At 41.4% G+C, this 18,077-nt stretch overlaps 1 protein-coding gene across 3 annotated transcripts in view; it reads left to right on the forward strand.

The window, feature by feature from the left end:
- The window catches only part of VPS13D (vacuolar protein sorting 13 homolog D), a 1,255,097-nt gene that overhangs the window by 900,946 nt on the left and 336,074 nt on the right, over positions 1-18,077 (forward strand). For all 3 annotated transcript variants that reach the window (XM_053690423.1, XM_053690422.1, XM_053690424.1), the window contains one exon: positions 16,755-16,889. In XM_053690423.1, coding sequence (XP_053546398.1) covers positions 16,755-16,889 — 135 coding nt within the window. The remainder of the gene's footprint in view (positions 1-16,754; positions 16,890-18,077) is intronic.

An 18,077-nucleotide genomic window follows, 5' to 3' on the forward strand; every position in this document is an offset into this window, starting at 1 on the left:
AAGCAGGAAGGTAATACTTCTCAAGCCAATCCAGCCTGGAGACCTATGCAAGGCTGGAACAAAGGAAAGCAGGCCAGGAAACCTGCCACTGCTACCAAGACAGCATGAAATGCGGGCCCCCGATCCGGGACCGGATCTGGTGGGGGGCAGACTCTCTCTCTTCGCTCAGGCTTGGGCAAGAGATGTTCTGGATCCTTGGGCGCTAGAAATAGTCTCCCAAGGTTATTCTCTGGAGTTCAAGGGGCTTCCTCCAAGGGGGAGGTTCCACAGGTCTCAGTTGTCTTCAGACCACATAAGAAGACAGGCATTCTTACATTGGGTAGAAGACCTGCTAAAAATGGGAGTGATTCATCCTGTTCCATTAGGAGAACAAGGGATGGGGTTCTACTCCAATCTGTTCATAGTTCCCAAAAAAGAGGGAACGTTCAGACCAATCTTAGATCTCAAGATCTTGAACAAGTTTCTCAAGGTTCCATCGTTCAAGATGGAAACCATTCGAACACTTCTTCCTTCCATCCAGGAAGGTCAATTCATGACCAAGGTGGATTTCAAGGATGCGTATCTACATATTCCTATCCACAAGGAACATCATCGGTTCCTAAGGTTTGCATTCCTGGACAAGCATTTCCAGTTCGTGGCGTTTTCTTTCGGATTAGCCACTGCTCCTAGGATTTTCTCATAGGTACTAGGGTCCCTTCTGGCGGTGCTAAGACCAAGGGGCATTGCTGTAGTACCTTACTTGGACGACATTCTGATTCGAGCGTCGTCCCTTCCTCAAGTAAAGGCTCACACGGACATTGTCCTGGCCTTTCTCAGATCTCACGGATGGAAAGTGAACGTGGAAAAGAGTTCTCTATCTCCGTCAACGAGGGTTCCCTTCTTGGGAACTATAATAGACTCCTTAGAAATGAGGATTTTTCTGACAGAAGCCAGAAAAACAAAACTTCTAGACTCTTGTCGGATACTTCATTCCGTTCCTCTTCCTTCCATAGCGCAGTGCATGGAAGTGATAGGTTTGATGGTAGCGGCAATGGACATAGTTCCTTTTGTGCGCATTCATCTAAGACCATTACAACTGTTCATGCTCAGTCAGTGGAATGGGGACTATTCAGACTTGTCTCCGAAGATACAAGTAAATCAGAGGACCAGAGACTCATTCCGTTGGTGGCTGTCCCTGGACAACCTGTCACAAGGGATGACCTTCCGCAGACCAGAGTGGGTCATTGTCACGACCGACGCCAGTCTGATGGGCTGGGGCGCGGTCTGGGGATCCCTGAAAGCTCAGGGTCTTTGGTCTCGGGTAGAATCTCTTCTACCGATAAATATTCTGGAACTGAGAGCGATATTCAATGCTCTCAAAGCTTGGCCTCAGCTAGCGAGGGCCAAGTTCATACATCAACCATCAGGGGGGAACAAGGAGTTCCCTAGCGATGGAAGAAGTGACCAAAATCATTCTATGGGCGGAGTCTCACTCCTGCCACCTGTCTGCTATCCACATCCCAGGAGTGGAAAATTGGGAAGCGGATTTTCTGAGTCGTCAGACATTGCATCCGGGGGAGTGGGAACTCCATCCGGAAATCTTTGCCCAAGTCACTCAACCGTGGGGCATTCCAGACATGGATCTGATGGCCTCTCGTCAGAACTTCAGAGTTCCTTACTACGGGTACAGATCCAGGGATCCCAAGGCGGCTCTAGTGGATGCACTAGTAGCACCTTGGACCTTCAAACTAGCTTATGTGTTCCCGCCGTTTCCTCTCATCCCCAGGCTGGTAGCCAGGATCAATCAGGAGAGGGCGTCTGTGATTTTGATAGCTCCTGCGTGGCCACGCAGGACTTGGTATGCAGATCTGGTGAATATGTCATCGGCTCCACCATGGAAGCTACCTTTGAGACGAGACCTTCTTGTTCTAGGTCCGTTCGACCCACTCCAGCTGACTGCTTGGAGATTGAACGCTTGATCTTATCAAAGCGAGGGTTCTCAGATTCTGTTATTAATACTCTTGTTCAGGCCTGAAAGCCTGTAACCAGAAAAATTACCACATAATTTGGTATATCTGTTGGTGTGAATCTGCAGGATTCCCTTGGGACAAGGTTAAGATTCCTAAGAGTCTATCCTTCCTTCGAGAAGGATTGGAAAAAGGATTATCTGCAAGTTCCTTGATGGGACAGATTTCTGCCTTGTCTGTGTTACTTCACAAAAAGCTGGCAGCTGTGCCAGATGTTCTAGCCTTTGTTCAGGCTCTGGTTAGAATCAAGCCTGTTTACAAAATTTTGACTCCTCCTTGGAGTCTCAACCTAGTTCTTTCAGTTCTTCAGGGGGTTCCGTTTGAACCCTTACATTCCGTTGATATTAAGTTATTATCTTGGAAAGTTTTGTTTTTGGTTGCAATTTCTTCTGCTAGAAGAGTTTCAGAATTATCTGCTCTGCAGTGTTCTTCTCCTTATCTGGTGTTCCATGCAGATAAGGTGGTTTTGCGTACTAAACCTGGTTTTCTTCCAAAAGTTGTTTCTAACAAAAACATTAACCAGGAGATAGTTGTGCCTTCTTTGTGTCCTAATCCAGTTTCAAAGAAGGAACGTTTGTTGCACAACTTGGATGTAGTTCGTGCTCTCAAATTTTACTTAACAGCTACTAAGGATTTCAGACAAACTTTGTCTTTGTTTGTTGTTTCTTCTGGTAAACGGAGAGGTCAAAAAGCAACTTCTACCTCTCTCTCCTTCTGGATTAAAAGCATTATCCGATTGGCTTATGAGACTGCCGGACGGCAGCCTCCTGAAAGAATCACAGCTCACTCCACTAGGGCTGTGGCTTCCACATGGGCCTTCAAGAACGAGGCTTCTGTTGATCAGATATGTAAGGCAGCGACTTGGTCTTCACTGCACACTTTTTCTAAATTTTACAAAATTGATACTTTTGCTTCTTCTGAGGCTATTTTTGGGAGAAAGGTTTTGCAAGCCGTGGTGCCTTCCATTTAGGTGACCTGATTTGCTCCCTCCCTTCATCCGTGTCCTAAAGCTTTGGTATTGGTTCCCACAAGTAAGGATGACGCCGTGGACCGGACACACCTATGTTGGAGAAAACAGAATTTATGTTTACCTGATAAATTACTTTCTCCAACGGTGTGTCCGGTCCACGGCCCGCCCTGGTTTTTTTAATCAGGTCTGATAATTTATTTTCTTTAACTACAGTCACCACGGTAACATATGGTTTCTCCTATGCAAATATTCCTCCTTAACGTCGGTCGAATGACTGGGGTAGGCGGAGCCTAGGAGGGATCATGTGACCAGCTTTGCTGGGCTCTTTGCCATTTCCTGTTGGGGAAGAGAATATCCCACAAGTAAGGATGACGCCGTGGACCGGACACACCGTTGGAGAAAGTAATTTATCAGGTAAACATAAATTCTGTTTTTAGAAAGGCCCAGTCGAGCCTATCAAAGGCTTTTTCCGCGTCCATAGATATGAACGCGGAGGGGATCTGGTGATTATGGGCGTATTCCATAAGATTCAAAATTTTGGTGGTGTTGTCCCGTGCTTCACGTGTAGGCGTAAAGCCTGCTTGATTTAAATGTATCAGGGATGGGAGGACCGAATTGACCCTGGTTGCTAAAATTTTTGCATATAATTTGATATCTACATTAAGTAGAGAAATCGGGCGGAAATTTGCAGGAGTGTTTGGCTGTTTACCCGGTTTTGGAAGCACTGATACTTGTGCCTCAAGCATTGAGGGTGGGAATGGGTTCTCCTCTGTGACCTCGTTAAAAAGTTGAACAAGATGGGGGATAAAGATAGAGGAGAAGGTTTTGTAATATTTGGCTGTCAAGCCGTCTGGGCCTGGGCTCTTCCCGCTAGGTAAGTTAGTTATGGCATATTGGAGTTCCTGTGAGGTTATAGGTCTTTTCATAATTTGTAATTGTTCTGATGTGATTTTAGGGACCTGACAATTGTCTACATATGCACGAAGGTGAGAATGATGTTCCTCTGTCAAGGGGGTTTTAGTGATATTATAAAGGTCTGTGTAGTAATTCCGAAAACTGTCAAGAATATCTTTAGTTGTGTAAAGTGGAGACTTATGTTTTGGGCTATGGATTTCATATATAAATGATTTGATTTTTTTCTTTTTTAGCGCACGTGCCAATAATTTGCCTGCTCTATTGCTTTCATAATAAAACATGCTGTTCGTTTTCTTGTGGAGCGCTTGATATTCTATTTCCAAGAAACTGTCTAAAGCTTTTCGAGCTTCTTGATATTTCTGTGTTATTGCGGAATCATTTGGATTTCTTTTTAATGCGTGATCTAATTTTGCAAATGCTTCCGTTAAATCATTATATTGTTGGCGAGTTTGTTTTTGGTGTAACGCTTTTAGTTTTATCAATTCTCCCCGGATTACGCATTTATGCGCTTCCCATACAATATATTTATTTCCTACCGAATTAACATTGTGGGTAAAATATTCAGATATAAGTGTGGATAGCTTATCTAAGGTGGATGGGTTAGTCAATAAAGTGTCGTCTAGTCTCCAGCTAAAGGGGTCTAAGGGTGTTTCGGGCCATGAACATTTTAACATGACTGCCGAGTGGTCAGACCAAAAGGTAGGTAATATCTCACAACGGCGGACCGTAGTTAGACCTTTTTGATTAGTAAAGATATAATCTAGTCTACTGTGCGATTTGTTAGGGTTTGAAAAGAAGGTGTAGTCTTTTTTCTCTGTGTGTACAAAACGCCAGATGTCATATAGGTTGAGGTTTTTCAAACTCTTCCACAGAAGTGTGGAGGTTTTTTTGGATATTAAAATTTTAGGATTGGAGCTATCTTTCTCTGGTTGTAAAGGAAAATTGAAGTCTCCAGCTAAATAGATAGGGCCTTTTGCGAGGTCTAAAATTTTCTTGAATACATTTTGAAAGAAAGGGGCTTGCTTGAAGTTAGGGGCATATATATTGACCAATGTTATAGGCCTGCCGTATAAAAGTCCCATGAGCCCTAGAAATCTGCCTTCACTGTCTTTGCTCATATTGGTTAAAGTGAATGGGATCGCCTTTTTAATTAGTATACTAACTCCTGCTTTTTTGTTAGGTCCTGAACTATGATAGTGTGTCGTGAATGCTTTCCCAAAATATTTGGGTTCCTTATTGTGTTGAAAGTGCGTTTCCTGCAAAAAAAGGATATCTGCTTGTTTTTTTGATAAATCTGAAATTGCTTTAGAGCGTTTGTGGGGTGAGTTCAGGCCTTTGGCGTTCTGTGTTAATAATGTGAGTGAACGTGTGTCATTACCTGTAGACTGTGGCATCTCTACTTATATAGTGGGACACAGATGTCTGGAATGCAGCACGGTATCTGGTGCAAAGTCTACGCACGCTAAGTTTAGGAAAGCATTGTATCTGTAAAATAAATCCACTTCAATATAAACATTGCAAACAGTATATGCAAACAAATAAACAAGCAAACAAACAAACAAACATGATATGGAACTATTACTTGAACATGAAATCAAGGCTCTCTTCCTAATGTAGGGCATATTGAGAGCAATATTTGGGGAATTCAACAGTAAATTGCAATAACAAGCCCTAGTGTCATATCTAAATAGAAGTTATCTATTCTGACTAAGTTATATTGTGGATTATGAAATCGCACTTATTTAAAACATGTATAACAAAGAAAACAAACGGCATGCGAATTTGTCTTAAATTCAAACCTTGACAAATCTATCTTAGGATCAGACACACGGGACCTTACATACTGTCCAATTTAAGGAGACGTGTTAGATAAGCGTGGGCTAGGAGCACTTTTCCCTTGTAGTGTGGCATCTGCAGTTTTTCCTTTCTTGGCAGACACTGTACGCCACATTGGTGTTGTCCTATTTGGCCTCTTTGTAGCTGGTAATATTAGATCTGTTGACGAATCTGTCTCTATAGGGTCTATACCCAATGATGAACAAAAGTCAGAAATGTCCTCTGTGGATCTGCAGATGAGTCTCGTGTTGTTTCTGAGGACCCATATTTGTGCTGGGAAACCCCATCTGTATGGGATCTTTTTGTTCAGCAGTGCCGTTGTAAGGGGTGCAAATTCTTTCCTTTTTTGCAAGGTTTCATATGATAAGTCCTGGTAGAACTGGACTACCGTACCTCTAAATCTAACTGGTTGATTCTTGCGGGCCTGGTTCAGTAACATCTCTTTCTCCAGGAAATTTTTAAATCTAATTACTATGTCCCTGGGGGGTGCTGTGGCTGGTGGCTTAGGACGGAGGGATCGGTGCGCCCTTACCCACTGTATATCAGTGGTATGTGAAGAGTCCTTGATATGTTGAAACAAGGCTTGTAGGTATACTGGGAAATCTCGAGGCAAAACATCTTCAGGTACTCCCCGTATTCTTAGATTCTTTCGCCGACTGCGATTCTCCAAGTCTTCCAATTTCTCTTGGAGGTTGTATATAATATCCTGTTGTGAGGAAATTTGTTCAGTCAAAGTATGCACTTCTTCTTTCAATTGATCATGGTTGGTCTCTAGTGTTTCCATTTGGAACCCCAATGTGTGGATATCTTGTGCCATAGTGGCTAGTTCTTCTCTTATGCATGTGCGCACTATATGTGCTATATTATTAAAATTATGTAGTAGCGATGCTGAAAGTTGTGGCTCAGGCGATGGAGGGCTCATATTATTATCTGGTTGAGAGTCTATGATTGGGGACTGTCCCCCTGCGTTGGTGTTTGTCCGTGTGGTATCTTTTGGATCTGCAGTTTGTAAAAAAGAGGACATAGATAGTGTCTTGATAGTAGTAGTAGATTTTGGAGCTTTGTCAGGCCTAATTGAACGCCTGGACGCCATTGTTTCTGTAGAGAAGTTTCAATAAACTATATAAACGTCCACTGTGCAATAGAGTCTGCAGATTTTATCAAACTTTCAGTGTTTTCTATTATAGGTGGGTTCAACCGCCAGTGAAATACTCCCCCGTTGCGTACTGTGCAGCACTTATGACTTTTATCAGACAACCATGTGGGTGAAATTAAATGTCCTATAAAGTCAGGGAGTTCAACTGATGTGTTTAATAGCAATGTCTCTAGTGAATCTTGGTGTGTTCATTACAGTATATTGCCTTGAGACCCTTAGCTGATGTTTAAAGCCATAGAGCTCGGTTCACACCTCTTCCATATACATTCTCATTCACAAATGTTAGTCACTGTGTCTTTAACATCTAATCGTACTTGGAAATGTGGCAGTCAAAGTTCACGCCACTAATTGTGGTTAGAAATCGCCCCCTGTTTAAAAAGCTTTTGAGTCAGGGTTTGGCTCCTTATGTTATAAACCTTAAAGCTGTGTAGTGTGAGCGCTGCAGCCGCCACGTGGCTGATTAGCTTACCCGTCCGTGCGGCAGTTCAGAGGCATGGTAGTCAGATTGCCCACTTAAGGATAGATGACCGCAAAGTCCAGTGGTCTGCAAACTGCTTCGTCGAAGGAGCGTAAGTGTTCGTTGTGCTTCTTTTATGCTTTGAAGTTTTCCAATGGTAGTCGGGCTTCACTTCCGGCTTAGCGCATGGCGCCAGTGACACAGAAAGTTGTTGGCGATAATCACCTTATCAGTTGCCGCTGCTCCATAAAAGTTGTCTCGTCATGAGCACCAAGAGTTTAGCGTTCAGTTCCCATACTGTTTAGTCCAAATAGCGATATTTATATGTGCAGAATTATATAACATTATTTTTAAGGTTTACTGTCCCTTTAAATAAAAAAATACTATATCGCTAAATAATTTATTGCTAAAAATTGCTAACCATCATCTGAGCCTTCAGTTATAATCTTTTTGCTGGTGGTATGTATGTTTAGGTGTGTATATATGTGAATTCATGTTAGAAAAATGGTGTCAAAAGACTTGCTCAACGCAAGGTTGCCACAAACATTCAATTTGTAAAAAAAAAAATATCTGTGAAGCGCAATAAAAAGAGGCGCAATAAAACTAGGTTTTTCTGTATTACCATTTAGTAATGATTGGATGGTTAGTGCTGGTGCCAAATAAGTCATTAGACAAAACACAAAAAGATCAGAGAAAAAAATCTTAGTTAAAGGGGCAGTGTACTCTAATATGTTCTCCCTTTTAATGTCTTACCAATTATCCAGTTTACCTACTGGTGTGTATTAAATTGTTTACATATAGCTCCTTTACTTCTATTTTCTCATTTGATATAGTTGATTTTGTCTATTGTTGCCCCACCCATACTGAACATTTTTAAACTTAGGTTCTGGCTACATTACAAACCATGTAAACAAGAAGGTTTAGATAAAATAATGCTCCCAGTAGGGTCTGTGACAGAGAGATACTAAAACATTAATTTTCCATTTTTTCCCCTAAGTATTGGCCATTGAGTAAACAATAATGAGGAAGATAAGGAGGACTTTGTGTAAATAATTAGATAGATAACATAACGAGGTAGGCTCTCTTTACAAGACCAGCCCACTGTATTGGGTGGTGCTTTATCCAGTGCTAATTAAAACAGTAACAGGTTTTCCTGTACTGTATTCAATGTAGGAAGTAAGAATATTTGAAAGTGCTATTCTATTGTCTTTTTATTATGCATGTGTTGATTATGCAAATATATCAATGTTCCTTTAACATTTGTGGCTCCTCTAAACTGATAGAGCAATAAGGTTTTATTTTTCGGTACACATCATATGCAAATATATGGGGGGGGTTTTAGTAGCACACAAATAGGGGTTACCAGCTGTCTTCCACAAAAATGCTGGACAATTTTTCAGTGACTCGGCACAGTGGTAGATGGGATCACACAATGCTCCCCCACAGAAAAAAAGCACTCTCTTGATCCCACCATGTATATTTTTAGTTAAGCAGCCATTTCACCCCTTGGTTGCCAGTAACATGCAAATCAATCATTATACCTCTTTGGCTGCCAGTGAAACACATAAATAGAAGTGATTTGACCCCTTTGACTGCCCCTCACTTCTTTGATTTCCAGATTTGTAATGCAGATTGAGACATAGGAATTTTACATGTTGCATCAGGGACTTTAAAATAAAGATACAGTCAACACCAAAATTGTTATTGTATAAAAAGATAGGTAACGCATTTATTACCCATTCCCCAGCTTTGCACAACCAGCATTGTTATATTAATATACAGTACTTTATAACATTTAAACCTTTACATTTCTGCCTGTTTCTAAGCCACTACAGACGGCCTCTTATCAAATACTTTATTTATTTGCTTTTCACAACAAGACTAGGCTAGTTCAAGTGTGCCATATAGATACCATTGTGCTCTCTCCTGTGGAGTTGTGACTGACACTGCACTAATTGGCTAAAATGCAAGTCAATAGATAATAAATAAATAGCCATGTGATCAAGGGGCTGTCAAAAGAGGCTTAGATACAAGGTACTCAAGAGGTAAAAAGTGTATTAATATAACCATGTTGGTTATGCAAAACGTGGGAATGGGTAATAAAGGGATTATCTATCTTTTTAAACAATAACAATTTTGCAGTTGACTGTCCCTTTAAAGGGCAAGTCAACCCAAAATGTGTTCTAAGTCATACATATAAAGCAACAGATTATTATTTACAAATGTAGCCCAATTTTTCTAACATATTTTCAAATAAAAACACTTACTATTTGCACCTCTGCCGTTTTAAAATGTCCACCTGCCCCCTCCCCTATTACGTCACCAGCATCGTCATCATCTGCCTGTGATCACAGTAAACTTGCGATCTTACGCGTTCCCGTGTTTGGCGCATGCACAATGCACCAATTTTAGTGAAGGGGTACTTTTGATGTATGCATGTACATATAAAAAAAAGGATATGCATGTACATATAAAGCAAAATTAATTGCTCGCTAAAAACTATTGAAGAATTCTATGCACAATATAGGCGAGAACAAAGAACCCATATAAGAAAGTATCACTAGATCCCGTTATAAAGTGCACCAGGAAGGCGAGAGAGCAGCTCATCTGTAGCATATTGCATCTGGTTTCTACACAGACAAGAATCCTCCCTACAGGGAGAGAGCGAAGGGTAGGAACAGAATTATTCACACTTGTTCTTTGCATAGAAGCAATGATTTTATAAGATGCCAGATTCTTCCTGAAAATCTCACGAGACAGCGCTGCTTCATTAGACGCAAGACGATTTTAATAAAGTGCCTAAGGCATTTCCCATTTCAAGGTTCTGTCCAGTTTCACATCCCTTGGATATCAGATTAAATCTAGTTTTGTAGCCAATAAACAAAATTAAGTATCCATAAATCAATTTTAGCCCAATATACAAAGCAAACAAACAGAATGACCAACACAGTGGTGCAAATAGTTTTTTCTCCAACATAGGTGTGTCCGGTCCACGGCGTCATCCTTACTTGTGGGATATTCTCTTCCCCAACAGGAAATGGCAAAGAGCCCAGCAAAGCTGGTCACATGATCCCTCCTAGGCTCCGCCTACCCCAGTCATTCTCTTTGCCGTTGTACAGGCAACATCTCCACGGAGATGGCTTAGAGTTTTTTAGTGTTTAACTGTAGTTTTTTTTATTCAATCAAGAGTTTGTTATTTTAAAATAGTGCTGGTATGTACTATTTACTCTGAAACAGAAAAGAGATGAAGATTTCTGTTTGTAAGAGGAAAATGATTTTAGCAACCGTTACTAAAATCCATGGCTGTTCCACACAGGACTGTTGAGAGGAATTAACTTCAGTTGGGGGAACAGTGAGCAGTCTTTTGCTGCTTGAGGTATGACACATTCTAACAAGACGATGTAATGCTGGAAGCTGTCATTTTCCCTATGGGATCCGGTAAGCCATTTTTATTCAGACAGTAAATAAGGGCTTCACAAGGGCTTATTAAGACTGTAGACATTTTCTGGGCTAAATCGATTCATATATACACATATTTAGCCTTGAGGAATCATTTAATCTGGGTATTTTTGTAAAATAATATCGGCAGGCACTGTTTTAGACACCTTATTCTCTAGGGGCTTTCCCTAATCATAGGCAGAGCCTCATTTTCGCGCCGGTATTGCGCACTTGTTTTTGAGAAGCATGACATGCAGTCGCATGTGTGAGGAGCTCTGATACATAGAAAAGACTTTCTGAAGGCGTCATTTGGTATCGTATTCCCCTTTGGGCTTGGTTGGGTCTCAGCAAAGCAGATACCAGGGACTGTAAAGGGGTTAAAGATAAAAACGGCTCCGGTTCCGTTATTTTAAGGGTTAAAGCTTCCAAATTTGGCGTGCAATACTTTTAAGGCTTTAAGACACTGTGGTGAAATTTTGGTGAATTTTGAACAATTCCTTCATACTTTTTCGCAATTGCAGTAATAAAGTGTGTTCAGTTTAAAATTTAAAGTGACAGTAACGGTTTTATTTTAAAACGTTTTTTGTACTTTGTTATCAAGTTTATGCCTGTTTAACATGTCTGAACTACCAGATAGACTGTGTTCTGAATGTGGGGAAGCCAAGGTTCCTTCTCATTTAAATAGATGTGATTTATGTGACACTGAAAATGATGCCCAAGATGATTCCTCAAGTGAGGGGAGTAAGCATGGTACTGCATCATTCCCTCCTTCGTCTACACCAGTCTTGCCCACTCAGGAGGCCCCTAGTACATCTAGCGCGCCAATACTCCTTACTATGCAACAATTAACGGCTGTAATGGATAATTCTATCAAAAACATTTTAGCCAAAATGCCCACTTATCAGCGCAAGCGCGACTGCTCTGTTTTAGATACTGAAGAGCATGGGGACGCTGATGATAATGGTTCTGAAATGCCCCTACACCAGTCTGAGGGGGCCAGGGAGGTTTTGTCTGAGGGAGAAATTTCAGATTCAGGGAAAATTTCTCAACAAGCTGAACCCGATGTGATTACATTTAAATTTAAGTTGGAACATCTCCGCGCTCTGCTTAAGGAGGTATTATCCACTCTGGATGATTGTGAGAATTTGATCATCCCAGAGAAACTATGTAAAATGGACAAGTTCCTAGAGGTCCCGGGGCTCCCAGAAGCTTTTCCTATACCCAAGCGGGTGGCGGACATTGTAAATAAAGAATGGGAAAGGCCCGGTATACCTTTCGTCCCTCCCCCCATATTTAAAAAATTGTTTCCTATGGTCGACCCCAGAAAGGACTTATGGCAGACAGTCCCCAAGGTCGAGGGAGCGGTTTCTACTTTAAACAAACGCACCACTATACCCATAGAAGATAGTTGTGCTTTCAAAGATCCTATGGATAAAAAATTAGAAGGTTTGCTTAAAAAGATGTTTGTTCAGCAAGGTTACCTTCTACAACCAATTTCATGCATTGTCCCTGTCACTACAGCCGCGTGTTTCTGGTTCGATGAGCTAGTAAAGGCGATCGATAGTGATTCTCCTCCTTATGAGGAGATTATGGACAGAATCCGTGCTCTCAAATTGGCCAATTCTTTCACCCTAGACGCCACTTTGCAATTGGCTAGGTTAGCGGCGAAAAATTCTGGGTTTGCTATTGTGGCGCGCAGAGCGCTTTGGTTGAAATCTTGGTCAGCGGATGCGTCTTCCAAGAACAAACTACTTAACATTCCTTTCAAGGGGAAAACGCTGTTTGGCCCTGACTTGAAAGAGATTATCTCTGATATCACTGGGGGTAAGGGCCACGCCCTTCCTCAGGATAGGTCTTTCAAGGCCAAAAATAAACCTAATTTTCGTCCCTTTCGTAGAAACGGACCAGCCCCAAGTGCTACGTCCTCTAAGCAAGAGGGTAATACTTCTCAAGCCAAGCCAGCCTGGAGACCAATGCAAGGCTGGAACAAGGGAAAGCAGGCCAAGAAACCTGCCACTGCTACCAAGACAGCATGAAATGTTGGCCCCCGATCCGGGACCGGATCTGGTGGGGGGCAGACTCTCTCTCTTTGCTCAGGCTTGGGCAAGAGATGTTCTGGATCCTTGGGCACTAGAAATAGTCTCCCAAGGTTATCTTCTGGAATTCAAGGGGCTTCCCCCAAGGGGGAGGTTCCACAGGTCTCAATTGTCTTCAGACCATATAAAGAGACAGGCATTCTTACATTGTGTAGAAGACCTGTTAAAAATGGGAGTGATTCATCCTGTTCCATTAGGAGAACAAGGGATGGGGTTCTACTCCAATCTGTTCATAGTTCCCAAAAAAGAGGGAACGTTCAGACCAATCTTAGATCTCAAGATCTTAAACAAGTTTCTCAAGGTTCCATCGTTCAAAATGGAAACCATTCGAACAATTCTTCCTTCCATCCAGGAAGGTCAATTCATGACCACGGTGGATTTAAAGGATGCGTATCTACATATTCCTATCCACAAGGAACATCATCGGTTCCTAAGGTTCGCATTCCTGGACAAGCATTACCAGTTCGTGGCGCTTCCTTTCGGATTAGCCACTGCTCCAAGGATTTTCACAAAGGTACTAGGGTCCCTTCTAGCGGTACTAAGACCAAGGGGCATTGCAGTAGTTCCTTACTTGGACGACATTCTGATTCAAGCGTCGTCCCTTCCTCAAGCAAAGGCTCACACGGACATAGTCCTGGCCTTTCTCAGATCTCACGGATGGAAAGTGAACGTGGAAAAGAGTTCTCTATCTCCGTCGACAAGGGTTCCCTTCTTGGGAACAATAATAGACTCCTTAGAAATGAGGATTTTTCTGACAGAGGCCAGAAAAACAAAACTTCTAAACTCTTGTCAAACACTTCATTCCGTTCCTCTTCCTTCCATAGCGCAGTGCATGGAAGTAATAGGTTTGATGGTAGCGGCAATGGACATAGTTCCTTTTGCGCGCATTCATCTAAGACCATTACAACTGTGCATGCTCAGTCAGTGGAATGGGGACTATACAGACTTGTCTCCGAAGATACAAGTAAATCAGAGGACCAGAGACTCACTCCGTTGGTGGCTGTCCCTGGACAACCTGTCACAAGGGATGACCTTCCGCAGACCAGAGTGGGTCATTGTCACGACCGACGCCAGTCTGATGGGCTGGGGCGCGGTCTGGGGACCCCTGAAAGCTCAGGGTCTTTGGTCTCGGGAAGAATCTCTTCTACCGATAAATATTCTGGAACTGAGAGCGATATTCAATGCTCTCAAGGCTTGGCCTCAGCTAGCAAAGGCCAAGTTCATACGGTTTCAATCAGACAACATGACGACTGTTGCGTACATCAACCATCAGGGGGGAACAAGGAGTTCCCTGGCGATGGAAGAAGTGACCAAAATCATTCAATGGGCGGAGACTCACTCCTGCCACCTATCTGCAATCCACATCCCAGGAGTGGAAAATTGGGAAGCGGATTTTCTGAGTCGTCAGACATTACATCCGGGGGAGTGGGAACTCCATCCGGAAATCTTTGCCCAAATTACTCAACTGTGGGGCATTCCAGACATGGATCTGATGGCCTCTCGTCAGAACTTCAAGGTTCCTTGCTACGGGTCCAGATCCAGGGATCCCAAGGCGACTCTAGTAGATGCACTAGTAGCACCTTGGACCTTCAAACTAGCTTATGTATTCCCGCCGTTTCCTCTCATCCCCAGGCTGGTAGCCAGGATCAATCAAGAGAGGGCGTCGGTGATCTTGATAGCTCCTGCGTGGCCACGCAGGACTTGGTATGCAGATCTGGTGAATATGTCATCGGCTCCACCATGGAAGCTACCTTTGAGACGAGACCTTCTTGTTCAAGGTCCGTTCGAACATCCGAATCTGATCTCACTCCAGCTGACTGCTTGGAGATTGAACGCTTGATCTTATCAAAACGAGGGTTCTCAGATTCTGTTATTGATACTCTTGTTCAGGCCAGAAAGCCTGTAACTAGAAAAATTTACCACAAAATATGGAAAAAATATATCTGTTGGTGTGAATCTAAAGGATTCCCTTGGGACAAGGTAAAGATTCCTAAGATTCTATCCTTTCTTCAAGAAGGATTGGAGAAAGGATTATCTGCAAGTTCCTTGAAGGGACAGATTTCTGCCTTGTCTGTGTTACTTCACAAAAAGCTGGCAGCTGTGCCAGATGTTCAAGCCTTTGTTCAGGCTCTGGTTAGAATCAAGCCTGTTTACAAACCTTTGACTCCTCCTTGGAGTCTCAACTTAGTTCTTTCAGTTCTTCAGGGGGTTCCATTTGAACCCTTACATTCCGTTGATATTAAGTTATTATCTTGGAAAGTTTTGTTTTTGGTTGCAATTTCTTCTGCTAGAAGAGTTTCAGAATTATCTGCTCTGCAGTGTTCTCCTCCTTATCTGGTGTTCCATGCAGATAAGGTGGTTTTACGTACTAAACCTGGTTTTCTTCCAAAAGTTGTTTCTAACAAAAACATTAACCAGGAGATAGTCGTACCTTCTTTGTGTCCGAAACCAGTTTCGAAGAAGGAACGTTTGTTGCACAATTTGGATGTTGTTCGCGCTCTAAAATTCTATTTAGATGCTACAAAGGATTTTAGACAAACATCTTCCTTGTTTGTTGTTTATTCTGGTAAAAGGAGAGGTCAAAAAGCAACTTCTACCTCTCTCTCTTTTTGGATTAAAAGCATCATCAGATTGGCTTATGTGACTGCCGGACGGCAGCCTCCTGAAAGAATCACAGCTCATTCCACTAGGGCTGTGGCTTCCACATGGGCCTTCAAGAACGAGGCTTCTGTTAATCAGATATGTAGGGCAGCGACTTGGTCTTCTCTGCACACTTTTACCAAATTTTACAAGTTTGATACTTTTGCTTCTTCTGAGGCTATTTTTGGGAGAAAGGTTTTGCAAGCCGTGGTGCCTTCCATTTAGGTGACCTGATTTGCTCCCTCCCTTCATCCGTGTCCTAAAGCTTTGGTATTGGTTCCCACAAGTAAGGATGACGCCGTGGACCGGACACACCTATGTTGGAGAAAACAGAATTTATGTTTACCTGATAAATTACTTTCTCCAACGGTGTGTCCGGTCCACGGCCCGCCCTGGTTTTTTAATCAGGTCTGATAATTTATTTTCTTTAACTACAGTCACCACGGTATCATATGGTTTCTCCTATGCAAATATTCCTCCTTAACGTCGGTCGAATGACTGGGGTAGGCGGAGCCTAGGAGGGATCATGTGACCAGCTTTGCTGGGCTCTTTGCCATTTCCTGTTGGGGAAGAGAATATCCCACAAGTAAGGATGACGCCGTGGACCGGACACACCGTTGGAGAAAGTAATTTATCAGGTAAACATAAATTCTGTTTTTATTTGAAAACGATGTATGTTAGAAAATTGGGCTACATTTGTAAATAATAATCTGTTGCAACTTTATTTGTATGACTTAGAACAAATTTTGGGTTGACTTGCCCTTTAAGTATTTTCGTGAAGGTTTTACTGGACAGCCTTCTAAATTACTGTACTGTCCGGTTCAATACTGGACACCTGGCAACCCTACGCACAAAGTATAAAATAAAGAGCAACAAAGATATCACACAAGATATGTACTTGTTGTTTGAAGAGTATACTTCCCTGCAATAGTTGCCTATTCATTTATAGTGCTCTGTTGCAGGCTTGGTTTAAACCACAAAAAATAATTCCAACACTGAAATTATGTCAAGCTTCACATGTGGGGTTTAGAATTAATTTTTATAGATTAACTTTCATTGTAACAGAAAATTACAAAAAACGCAAATATTGTTTGTTATAATAGTAATGGTTAACTACCTACTCGAGGGCCACAGATTATTATTATTATCAGTTATTTGTAGAGCGCCAACAGATTCCGCAGTTGGCCAACCCTGTATTATAGTTTTAATGATTTTTTTTTTTTTTTCTTGTTTGTGTAAGGCTTTAAAAAGTACACTGGGATTTCCTCTAATCAGGTTTGAAGATGCTGTGATTGACCTGGATCCATTTACAAAAGTACATCCTTATGAAACGCAAGAGTTCATTATCAATGATATCCTTAAACATTTCCAAGAGGTTTGTACTACATTTATATATCAGCACATTTTTTTACATTAAAGAATACAATTTTGAAACTTCATATATAGCTTTATATAAAAGTCGTACACATTTTGGGTATATAAATATTTGTGTTTTTATGTTGCACTGAGTTTGAAACTCACAGATTTATGTGCTCAAGTGTTTATAGTAGCACGGGTTAATTTATTAATACGCGTCATAAATATTAAATAATTACCAAAAATCAAAGCGTATAACAAACGCTAGGATTTACCATCACAAAAAATAAACATTAGCTTCAGTCATCATTTACTAAAAAAAAGTGTTATTCTCACCCTATCTGTTCTGAAACGATATTGCTAACTCGGCGCCTCTGGCCGCCCACGGCACAGCGCTCTTCTTCAATGAGGTGACGTTTCCACGTCAACTGACAGTGATCTGTATACACACACAGCTATTGGTTTAGAGGTGGAAAACGTCACCTCATTGGAGAAGAGCGATGTGCCGTGGGCAGCTGGAGGCGCTGAATTAGCAATATCGTTTTGGCACAGATAGGGTGATAGTTTTTTTTGTAAATGATGACTGAAGCTAATGTTTATTTTTAGTGATGGTAAATCCTAGCGTTTGTTACACACTTGGATTTGCCATCACTTTAATTGATCACATCTAACATGTGGCTAAAGTTTTGGCAGGAGAATTGACAAATGAAACAGGAGGAGAAAAACAAATAAATACATTGTTTCCCCCGAAAAAAAAATTAAACAGATAAAATGCATTTGAATTATGGTGTAAGGTTCTATTTATGATTTAATACTTTTATACTTTTCTCCAAATTTTTAAATTGTTGATTTGTGTAGTTTGAGGAAACTATATACATATATGTGTTAGTGTATGATACCTGGTAAGTAATTCTGTAAATTAAATGTGTGAGCAGGGATTGTTATGTACCAGAATAGTTTTATAATTAGGAATGTTCTCCAAACTGAAAGTCTTTGTTTTATCCTTGGGAGGTCCACAGAAATGTTGAAAGGCATGCAAATATCTTAAACCTATTAGTACAGCAGTTTAAAAGTATTAAACCCCAACAGAACAAGACTCATAGAAAGAAATTAATCATCATTTAATGATATGATACGTTGGTCTGATAAAGCATTGCATAACTATTTACCAATATCATTTATTTATTAGTGCATTTTTTTTTGTTTT

This window comes from Bombina bombina, chromosome 8 (assembly GCF_027579735.1).
Source record: "Bombina bombina isolate aBomBom1 chromosome 8, aBomBom1.pri, whole genome shotgun sequence".
Classification (NCBI taxonomy): domain Eukaryota; kingdom Metazoa; phylum Chordata; class Amphibia; order Anura; family Bombinatoridae; genus Bombina; species Bombina bombina.